The sequence below is a fragment of the Chionomys nivalis genome, chromosome 7 (assembly GCF_950005125.1).
Source record: "Chionomys nivalis chromosome 7, mChiNiv1.1, whole genome shotgun sequence".
In the NCBI taxonomy this organism is placed as follows: Eukaryota; Metazoa; Chordata; class Mammalia; order Rodentia; family Cricetidae; genus Chionomys; species Chionomys nivalis.
In genome coordinates, this window is record NC_080092.1 from 81,627,576 (window position 1) to 81,638,718 (window position 11,143).

The 11,143-nt window shown below is 50.3% G+C and overlaps 2 protein-coding genes across 2 annotated transcripts; one reads left to right on the forward strand and one right to left on the reverse strand.

Moving 5' to 3' along the window:
* Positions 1-441: 441 nt before the first annotated feature.
* Positions 442-761, reverse strand: LOC130878380 (60S ribosomal protein L39). The gene has a single exon (XM_057776317.1). It carries the CDS (start codon positions 710-712, stop codon positions 557-559), a length of 156 nt encoding a protein of 51 aa, XP_057632300.1. The 5' UTR covers positions 713-761; the 3' UTR covers positions 442-556.
* A 2,927-nt stretch (positions 762-3,688) lies between these two features.
* Positions 3,689-5,924, forward strand: Arl4d (ADP ribosylation factor like GTPase 4D). Its single transcript, XM_057775683.1, has 2 exons — positions 3,689-3,897; positions 4,656-5,924. Exon 2 carries the CDS (start codon positions 4,755-4,757, stop codon positions 5,358-5,360), a length of 606 nt encoding a protein of 201 aa, XP_057631666.1. The 5' UTR covers positions 3,689-3,897; positions 4,656-4,754; the 3' UTR covers positions 5,361-5,924.
* Positions 5,925-11,143: the final 5,219 nt, after the last annotated feature.

Sequence of the window (11,143 nt, forward strand, 5' to 3'; positions counted from 1 at the left end):
TTGAAAAGCCCCTTCTTTAAAAGGTCTCACTGAGCAATACCGTCACCCTCCAACAAAAACAACCCATCAAAAATGGAAAAACTTCCTTCCTGTCTCCCTCCCAGGCCTCACCTCCTCTGATCCATTTGTCCATCCACGCCTTCCCTGCAAACATGAAAGATAGAGGGTGGAGTGAGGGTGTCAGTGTCATTTTCTTATCAGATAAGTGACAGTTTCCATCTTGGGTGTGAATCCCATTGGGGAGGGGGCCGTTAAAAAGATGGTGGGCACCTGACAGCTAGTGTATTTTCAGTTTCACGGTCATTCGAGCCTTTCTTCAAAGCTAGAATCGTTTGCACGATTCCTGGGGAGGTGGATGACCTTGGAAAAGTCATGCAGCCCTTTTTTGGTTTTTCTTTTTTTTTTTTTCAAAAGGTTCTACATTTTATTACTGGAGAAACCACTCCCAACTTAAAGAGGATCAAGTCTCCAGGTTGAAAATGTTGAACTTCATCTTGTAACACTCATCAAGGATCACGATTCATCATAAATTGTCTTGCCATTCATTGTTGACTCCTTACAGACCCAGCTTCGTTCTCCTCCAGTGTCTTCTCTTGGAGTTGTACCTGATTTTGTTGCCAGTTTTCATCCGAATCCACTGAGGAATAGGGCGATTTTGCTTTTGTTTCTTAGCCAGGAATCGCTTGATTCTGAAAGTCTTGTGAGAAGACATGGCGAGAAGCCTAGGCGGGCAGGTGGCGCACGATGGCGAAGGAAAGGCGAAGAGACCCTTTTTTGGTTTTTCGAGACAGGGTTTCTCTGTGGCTTTGGAGCCTGTCCTGGAACTAGCTCTTGTAGACCAGGCTGGTCTCGAACTCACAGATATCCGCCTGCCTCTGCCTCCCGAGTGCTGGGATTAAAGGCGTGCGCCACCACCGCCCGGCCTCATGTAGCCCTTTTATGCTTCAGAGTTTTGTGGATTTTTCCTCCCTTCTTCCCTCCCTCTCGTTATGTTATTGGTGTTTTTTGTTTGTTTTTGAGACAGGGTCTTCTGTAGCCCAGGTTGATCTCAGCCTTGCTCCATCACGGAGGATGGCCTTACACAACCAATCCTCCTGCTTCCGTCTCTCAGGTGCAGAGATTAGAGGTGTGAACCTTTCTGTGTTTTGAAAGAATCTTGGCTCTCTAGCACTGGCTGTCCTGGAACTCATCAGTGGCCTAGGCTTGCTTGGAACTTCTTGCCTCCCACTACTGGAATCTCAGGGCTGTACCACTGTGCTTGATTCAGTTACGAATTTTCAAAAAGATAATTGTGTTAAGCTCTTTGACATGCAGTGCCACCATGTAGGGTGGTGTCCCCTAGGTCCTTGGTGTATCCCATGGTCCTCCTCTCCTGGCTCCACCATGCTCATCTCTGCCTCCGGGTCTCAGCTACCATTGTAATCTGTCCTGTCACCTCCATTTGGGGGAGGTAAGAAAGTTTTTTTCTAAGGTCTTGGTCCTAGACTAATTTCTAAAGACCCTTGGGGATTTGGAGGTTTCTTGAACTGCCAGACAAGCCAGGTGGCTGGTTTAGCGGTGTGGGGGGGGACGACAAAGAGGTAGCAAGGTGTGCTGTCAGTGAACATGTGGAAGGTTTCTTATCAGCACTTGGTTGGAGGTGGCCCGGCAGGAAAGGGCTGGACTGTGGCCGTCTGGCAACAACTTCCCCTCCTCCCTTTCTAATCCTCTTTCCACTGCAGCGTTTAATAAGGGTAATCCTGTTGTCCTTTTGGTCACATTGCCCTTTGTGACGTCCCCTCCCTTTCAGGGCAGCCAGAACTTGTAGCTGCTAAGGACGATGCTCCCACCCAAGTCCTGCATCTCTAGAAAACTTTCGAGGAGCTTCTAGCAGACACATTCTTTACCACCTCTGACATCCTACAGATTCCTGTTTGGTGATCTGTAAACACTCAATCTATGGGTTTTCCTGAACTGTCACTACTTGTCACTCATTACAGAGTAAGACCTTTGAGACCTCTGTAATCCTCAAACTCTAACCTAGAACTCATGCAGAGGATCAGTGTGAAGTCAACCAGAGTTTCATCTCGTTCCTAACTCACCGAAGTCCTGGGGCTAGAATCCCGCATCTGTGCACGCTAGGCAAATGCTCTACCACTGCCCTAGTGTGCCTGGGCCATCTGTATTTTTGAAATAGATTCAGGTTAAGGTTGCCCATGCTGGGCTTGAACTCACATATGGCTTAGTGAGGTTCTGAATTTACCACCCTCCTGCCTCAGCCTCCAGAGTGCCTGGAATTATACACTGTAGTGGTGATTCCCAGTTGAACTTTGTCTTTTTTTTTTTTTTTCTTACCTTTTGGTTTTTTTGAAGCAAGGTTTCTCTGTGTAGCCTTGGCTCTCCTGCAACTAGCTTTATTGACCAGACTGGCTTGAACTCAAAGATAAACTGGCCTCTGCTTCCCAAGTGCTGGGATTAAAGGTTGTGTGCCACCACTGCCTGGTTTGGAATTTTGTCTTTTAAAGTCTATTTTTATTGTATTTTTTAGGCCGAGCTTCACGGTGTAATGCTGGCTGTCCTGGAACTCACTGTGTAGACCAGGCTGGCCTAACTAAGAGATTCCCCTACCTCTGTGTGGAGAGCTGACACTAGGTGTGTGCCACTGTGCCCAGCCTTTTAAAGTCTATTTTAACAAGGTAGGCCCTTGGAGCTCTGCGGTTGGTCTGAGCAGCCTTGGTGGAGGAATTCCCACTAAGGCTGCCTAGCCCTATGGCTGGCCCATGATAAGATGGCAGCCAAGTGGTGTGTGTCCTGGCACCAGATTCAGACAGACCTCGCCACATACTGCCTACATGTGATCGTAGACAAGACCTTTAACCCTCTGGAGCGCTCTGTACCTGTACCTGTAAGAGACACACAACAGTCCCTAACATGTTATCGTGAGAATCAGTAGAGGCAATGGGGCCAGTGGTCGCAGCACTCGAGAAACTGAGGCACACAGGTTGGGTCCAGAACATCCTAGACGACATCGTGAGATTCCATCTCAAAAAACAAAACAGTAAACACGACAGAGTAGTTGGGTATGACGGCCAGTGTTTTTCATCTCAGCATTCCAAGGTAGAGGCAGGTGGACGTTTGAGTTTGAGGCCAGCCTGGTCTACACTAGTAAGTTCTGGGATATATAGAAAGACCCTATATTGCCGGGCGGTGGTGGCCCACGCCTTTAATCCCAGTGCTCAGGTGTGTGTCTGCAATCCCAACCCTTGGGAGGCAGAGGTAAGATACTCAGGAGTTCAGGGTTATCCTTGTTACAAAATAAGTTCAAAGCCAACGGGCTGCATGAGACCCTGTCTCAGTAACAGGTTTAGTACTGTGAATCGTGAATCGTCTGTATGCGGGTTCTAGGTAAACGTGTGGAAAACTGGACGAAGAATGCTAGAAAACGGCTGAATGAGAAAAGATATAAAACTTGCCAGCATCTCTTGGAGCGTTAGGTAGAGGAAGTCGGCTGGTGGGGCCAGCAGCTCCGTCTGCGGGGAAAGGGTTGGGTGGTGTTAGTGTTAAGACTTTTCTTTCCCCGCTGTCGTCAGACGCGGCGACGCCTGTTCCTTCGATCCTTCCCACCTGTCAGCCCTGATGAATTCCAGGCTCTATTCCAAATACTGGAATAAGGTAGAAAAAGATTAAATAAGGAGGTTCCGGATAGAGCGAACGTCCCTCCCCGGGATGGGGCTGCAGAGCTCGCTGGCTCCCTTTCATGCTCCGCCTGCGGGACGCTGATTGGTCCGCGTCATCCTGCGTCACCAGAGGGTTTTTAATGCTCAACCTGACCAGCGGCGCTGCAAAGTCCGCTGTGGCTGAAACGCGGCGTCCTGGTGTCGAGTCGTTGGAGCCGGCGGGGAGTGCGGCTAACCGAAGGTAAGGGGGAGGAGGTGCCCGGGCGGTGCAGAGCCGCCGGCTTGTGGGGTGTGGGGAAAGCGGTGGCCGCAACGGGAGGAAAGCAGGCAGGGCAACCGCAGGATCGTGGGGATGGCGGTCACAGCCCCCGAGGGCGTGTCAGCGGTGTGGGTTTGCGGAGGGCGTGTGGGAGCCGGACCCGGATCGTGACTCCTACTTGGGGCACACTACCCGGCCACCTCCTTCCTGCGAGGATTCTCTTCTGGGGAATGGAGGTCACAGCGTCTGCTTCCACTCCTCAAGCTGGAAGAAGGTTGCAGCAAAACGACCTTCCATGGAATCTATCCCGCAAGATCCCGCACCCTTGAGGATCCTAGTACCTGAGGTTATCTCCGGCCTGGGAGCCTCTTCTAGGGCCCCTGGGGCACGAGAACGTCCGTGTTACACCTGTAGCCTCTTTTTTCCTTTTAAAGGATAAGGAGGCAGGCACGTGAGATGGTTTAGTGGTTAAAAGCGCCTGCCCTGAAGCCTGAGGACCCTGTTAAGTTCCTGAGACCCACATACAGGAGCAAGTTGTCCCGAATCCCACACTCAAGCTGTTTGTGGCTTACACATGCACAGCATAATTTTTAGTGTGAAAAAAGAGACACGTAAAAGTCCGTTTTAATAAAAAGGATTTTTAGAATAGTGGGATGTTGATTTAGGAAAGGGTCCAGAAGTGGTAAAGTCGTGTTTATTCTAACCCTTTTTCTTTCCTCTCTTGACTTTTCCTTGTTTAGATAACCCAGTTTGTGCTACCTGCCATTTCAAGGCCTCCTCCTCCTGGCCTCTGCTGGAGCTCCAGGCCTTCTCAGGTCCACCCTGCACCCTAGCTCACCATGGGGAACCACTTGACTGACATGGCACCCACAGCCTCATCCTTTTTGCCCCACTTCCAGGCCCTGCATGTTGTGGTCATTGGGCTGGACTCGGCAGGGAAAACTTCCCTTCTCTACCGCCTCAAGTTCAAGGAGTTTGTCCAGAGTATCCCCACCAAGGGCTTCAACACTGAGAAGATCCGAGTGCCCTTGGGGGGGTCCCGTGGAATTACTTTCCAAGTGTGGGATGTTGGGGGTCAGGAGAAGCTGCGGCCACTATGGCGCTCCTACACCCGCCGGACAGATGGACTGGTGTTTGTGGTGGACTCGGCAGAGACTGAAAGGTTAGAGGAGGCCAAGGTGGAGCTGCACCGAATCAGCAAAGCCTCCGACAATCAGGGGGTACCGGTGCTGGTGCTGGCCAACAAGCAGGACCAACCGGGGGCACTGAGTGCGGCTGAGGTAGAGAAGAGGTTGGCGGTCCGTGAACTGGCAGCCGCCACGCTCACCCATGTGCAGGGCTGCAGCGCTGTGGACGGGCTGGGCCTGCAGCCAGGACTCGAGCGCCTGTATGAGATGATCCTGAAGAGGAAGAAGGCACCTCGGGCAAGCAAGAAGAGACGGTGACCCGAGGCTGCCCCTACCCCACCTACTAGGGGTCAGTACATAAATGATAGGCAGGCAGGGCCTGTGACCTCTCAGCCAGCATGGGTGCCGGACCTGGCCACCTCAAAGGACTGAAGGAGCGTGGGGGGGTGGGGTCCTGTTTCGGTGCCACATGGGGGAGGGGAGATGAAGCGTCTTCTCTTCCCTTCACCTCTAGAGGGTAGGGGCTGGAAGACCGGTAACGGAAATGTATATGCTGACTCTACCTCGACCCTGGCTCTCTGAGTCCTTCCCTAGCATTTTATTTGGATGTGTATTTTTATTTTTGCAGGGGGAGGGTATGCAGACAGTTGCCCAGAGAATGCATTCGGGATGAATGGAGAACGAGTTCCCTCTCCCCACATTTGGGGGCGGGGGCTCATCAGCTGCTCTTCTGGGCACAATCTTTGTGTCTGCGAAAGAGCCACGAGTCCTCCCCACGTTTGTAGAGTCCCCAAACCCTTTTTTATAAACTTTGCGTGTCCTCCATATTACTTTTTTTTTTGTAAACATTTGCCTGTAAGTTATTAAAGTTGGATGATTCTGGCTCTTGTTTTGATCTGGTAGTTTCTTCTCGCCTTATCTAGCCCTGTGGAGAGATTGGGATTTGCGTGGAGAGTGGGAGGGGGAGGGAGAATGCCCCTGAGTTAACAAAACAAACACTGACAAATTAGAGTGTGTACTTATGGGATGGCCGGTACAAACCCTTAAAGCTGTGGTTGCCGGATCTAGTTTTTTTGACTTCTCGCCTTCTCTGGCCCTTGCCTCTGAGACCAGCTGCTCCTCCATCTACCTGCGGCGGTCTAGCTGCTCTTAGGTTTTTGAGTACCCTAGCCCTTGAGCCATTCTGACCATCTCTGCTGCCCTAGTCTTCATGCTGGTCTGATTCTGTCCCCCGTTGGAGGATGTGGTAAGAATGGAAAGTGATTCCTGGCCTTAAGCCACCTCCAAGAGCTCAATCCTGCTGACTGAAGCGCTCTGGCAGCAGCTGGTGCTGGGGAGACCTGCATTGGCCTGGTGACTAAGCCTGAGTCTTCAGCTGTGGGAACGACTCTTCTCCCCAGAGGGGACAACAGTCATAATCTACCCCACTCCCAACCCGTGAGACTAAATGGGGAAAACACCACCTACAGAAGTGACCAGAACAGGCTGAGGCTGCCGTGCACACCTGCAGTCCCCGACAGCATTGGGGGAGTAGAGGCAGGAGGGTCAGGAATCCAAGGGCTAGTATGGCTGATGGCGGGCCCTGCCACGCACACAATGCATTGCCAGGTTGGGAGTTCCTGCTTAGGTTTCCAGGGGCCCTGCCCCCTGCAGGAAGACCAGCTGTGTCTGAGGAGAACAATGAGATTCTCCTAATCTTGCTGGGTGGGAGTCCTGAGGAAGGCAAGGACAGTCTTTTCCAGCCCCCAGTCCCACCCACAGCCTTGGTGCAAACACGGGCTGCGGAGATAGGCCTGCCCGGGGGATCTGATAACAGGGTGGGGGTGGGAGACTCTCAGCATCTTTCTCTGAGGGAGGCTCTTCCAAAAGCTGAAGCTTGCTGCAGAGATTAGGCCTTCTAGATTTGTCCTCCAGCTCCCTGAAGCTCTGGCGGGGTGGGGGTGGGGCGAGTGTGCACTGATCCGGAAGGGTGCCCAAGTGGGCGTCAGTGCCCCAGACTGCCTGACAGAGCCGCTGGGCTGGTTCTGCCAGGAACGTGTGCTACCTGACCTCTCTGACACACCTGATTGATGGCTTTCCGTCCCTTGGACAGAGTCCTGCAGTTTAGGGACAGTCCCCGGCTGGGAAGGGCATGGCCAGGGTCCTGGGAGATCTTTCTTCCCCACGCAGATTCCGCTTTTGTCTTAAAATGGTCGATGGCACAGTTTTGGCTTTGTTGTTTTGGTTTTTACATCTGGTCACCTCTAGGGTTAAGGTCTTTAGACGTGGGGAAAGATGTACGGACGTGTTCCCTGCCCTATCCCCAGAGGGGCTCCTGGAGTGCCAACCAGCTATTGACTTGGACTCTGTCTGCTACACACCATTCCTTCTCAGGTACTTAGAACTAGAACCTTCTTATGTCCGTGGGGCAGGTCAGGGGTCGTGTCCACAGGAGGCCTGCAGCTGTCCCAGACCCCTTGACCTTGACTGTTCAGCTGGCAGAGGCAGAGGAAGGAGGGGAAGGGTGGCTGATGAGAGCTGGAAAAGCCAGTTGCTTTGACAGTGTGGTGGAGCGAAGGAAGTCCTGGGGAATTCCTAGTAAAAAGCCACACTGCATAGCTGGGGCGTGGAGGACTTTGGGAGCTTTGGAATAATCCTTCTGTGACCCGTCAATGGGACCAGAGAGCTGCAAGCTGCCTTCATGTCTTCTAGACAGGGAGATAGGATTCCCTTGGGGCTCCTGAAATTTGAACACTGGGTCAGTGGCGTGGGCAAGGACTGGAGGCAGGTTGTATTTCCTTTGTCCCCCTAAGTATAATATTCTCTCTCTGGGGAGAGGGCCCCGGAGCAGGAGTGGCGGCTGGAACTGTACAGGGAAGGTGGAGGAGACCTGCAGGCCGAGAGTCCGGGCTCCCTTCTGACTCGCCCTTCCTCCCACTGGTCGCCCTCTTTTCTTGCACAAGTCTGAATGTGCAATCCAAAGGGAGGACCTTTTCTCTCTCTCTCTCTCTCTCTCTCTCTCTCTCTCTCTCTCTCTCTCTCTCTCTCTCTCTCTTTCTTTTCGGTTTTCGAGACAGGGTTTCTCTATATAGCTTTGGAGCCTGTCCTGGAACTCCCTTTGTAGACCAGGCTGGCCTGGAACTCACAGAGATCTACCTGCCTCTGTCTCCCAGGTGCTGGGATTAAAGGTGTGCGCCTCCACCATCCAGTAGGGAGGGCCATTTCTCTGCAGCCCTTTGGAGCTGTGCCTTCTGGGAGCAGAGAGGGTGGTTCCACTGCCCTCTTCAGTCCTTCGGCACTGCACCTACACTCGAGGAAAAGAGAAGGAGAATGGAGAAAGCACACATCTACATTCAGATCCTTGCTCCCAGGCAAACAAACTGAGCTTTCGACTTCTACCCCTCCCTCCATCTCTCCGGGTAGCTAGTTTTTCCTTGATTAGATTAAGGCCTAGCTTTCTGCTGCTTCTCTCAGCACCTTCCTGGGGAGTGAAAGGTCTTATCGCCTAGCCTAACAGAGCTCTGGCTTCAAACCTGCAACCAGGAAGCCCATAGCCTCCCCTCACACTTTGCACCATGAGTCTTTTTCTTTTCTTGTTGTTTTGCTTTGTTTGTGTTGTTTTTGTTTTTTGTTTGTTTGTTTTTAGAGATCCGGGTTTCTCTGCATAGCCCTGGCTGTCCTGGAGCTCTGTATGTAGACCAGGCTGGCCTCGAACCCACAGAGATCTGCCCACCTCTACCTCCTCAGTGCTGGGATTAATTGCTTTTGCCGCCACTTCTGCCTGGTTCATCAGTTTTCCTTAGGGCAGATACCTTCCAGCGTGTTCAACCCAGCCCGACTCAAAATCATAAACTGAGCTAGCTGTTTGTGTAACTTTTGGAAATTCAGATGCATGGTTCTCCAGCTTTGGAATTTGTAGATGACAACATTGTATCGCTGTGTGTGTGTGTGTGTGTGTGTGTGTGTGTGTGTGTAAGGCTGAGGAAGACTGGACTTGGTAGCGAAGGCTCTCTCATACTGGCACTTGGGAGTCAGAGTCAGGCAGATCCCTAAGTTTGAGGCCAGCCAGGGCTAGTGACACCTTGTCTCTAAAAAAAGGACAGACCTCCTTTTAAAGCATAGCCTAGTTTCCACCAGGGGCCTCTTTTGAATGGGGGCCAGTGAACACTAGAAGGGAGGAGGCTTCGAAGCCTCACTCCCCATACCCAACCCCCCACAGTTCCTCGGAAGGAACAGTCCACATTATTGACAGGGAATCTGGATCGAATCATGGGACCTCCTCCCCTGGTTGAGCCAGAAGGAAAAAGTTTTTTTTTTTTTTCTTTAAAATAAAATAAAATAAAGCCACGTGTGGGTAGTTCAAACCTGTGATCACAGTGCTCGGGAAGGTGAGGCAGGAAGATTGTATAGAGTTCCATGCCAAACTACACTGGAGAGTGTGAACCCATCTCAAAACAAAGAAATACTTCTTTTAGTGCTGGGTTTGAGATTGGGAATCTCCTAAGGCTAAGCACACATTTTGCCACTTAGTAATGATTCTTCTAAAAACTGTTTAAAACTGTGCTTGCTGGTAGGGTGTGGTGGTGCACACTTCTGATCCCAGATTTTAGAAGACAGAGGCAGGAAGACTTTTGTGAGATCGTGGCCCAGCTGTTCTACATAGAGTTCCAGGCCATCCAGGGCTGTGTAATGAAACTTTGTCTCAACAAACCAAAACCATTCTGGGACAAGGGAGTTGGAAAGACAGCTCAATCATAGACAAACCGGCTGCTCTCTCAGAGATCCTGGGTTCAATTCCCAGCAGACACATGGTAGCTCATATGTGTCCTTAACTCCAGCACCCTAGCACTAGGGACCCATGCAATACAGACATACACACAGGAATAAAGGAAGAAAAAAATTTAAATATATGTAAAATGTTTTACTGACCATCCCCATGACTAGAAAATGCTGGACATGGTGGCACATTTCTTTAATTGTAGGACTTAAGAGGCAGAGGCAGGCAGATCTCTGAGTTTGAGGCCAGTGTGACCTATAGAGCGAGTTCCAAGACAGCTAGGACTATACAGATAAAACCTGTCTGGAAAAACCAAAAAGAGAAAAAGGAGAGCCGGGCAGTGGTGGCAGGTGCCTTTAATCCCAAAACTCAGGAGGTAGAGGCTCGCAGATCTTTGTGAGTTCAAGGCCAGAGCCTGGTCTACAGAGAAACCCTGTCTCGAAGAAAAAAAAAAAAAAAGAGAGAGAGAGAGAGAGAGAGAGAGAGAAAGGAAAAAAGAAAACCGAGAAACAACCTAATTAAACTTTTGAGGTAACTGTTCTGAACAAGTTTTGAACATAATCTTCCATGTGTTTTCCTTTGCGTGCGGGTAAAAAGATAACGTGTCTCCAACCACACGCAGGGTTACGTAAGGTGTTCTGTTCAGTTTTGCTTTTCTCACTTCTATCTTGGATATGATTCATTGCTGGCAACTATTTTCTCATTCTTTTTGATGACTACATGCAATGTCGTTATGTGAATCTATCATCATTTTATTAAATTTATTATTGAGTTCAGTGTGTGAATAAACCATGAGCCTCTTTGCATATTTTTTGTACCCTTGAGGAAAATTCCTTGTGTGGAAGGGTAGTTATGTGGGCGGGTAAGATGGTTCAGCAGGTCAAGTCCCCTGCTGCCAAGTCTTAACAACCTGGGTTTGACCCCACATGGTGAGAGAACTTACCCCTGAAACTTGTCCTCTGACTTTGACGCCTGAAAGTTGTTTTCTGGCTTTCACACTTGCCCACTCACACCTACAGACACACACGTGCACACAAAATAAGTTTTGTTGTTGTTTTGTTAGTAGAGTCAAGCATGGTGGCATATGCCCTTAATCTTAATGTGTGCATCTCTATGAGTTCAAGCCCAGCCTGGTCTATGTAGTGAGTTCCAGGCTAGCTAAGGTTGCACAATGAGATCCTGTCTCAAAAAGCAAAACAAACAAAAAAACTTAAACAGACTTTAAAAAGGGGTATACGTGGCCAGGCATGGTGGTACATGCCTTGTAATTCCAGCGTTTGGGAAGCAGAGACAGGAGTACAAGGCTAGCCTGGTCTACATAGCTTTTTTTTTTTTTTTTTGATGC

Excerpts from the sequence above, each read along its gene's own strand:
- LOC130878380 (XM_057776317.1), bottom strand. The coding sequence starts at position 712 with ATGTCTTCTCACAAGACTTTCAGAATCAAGCGATTCCTGGCTAAGAAA.
- Arl4d (XM_057775683.1), top strand. The coding sequence starts at position 4,755 with ATGGGGAACCACTTGACTGACATGGCACCCACAGCCTCATCCTTTTTG.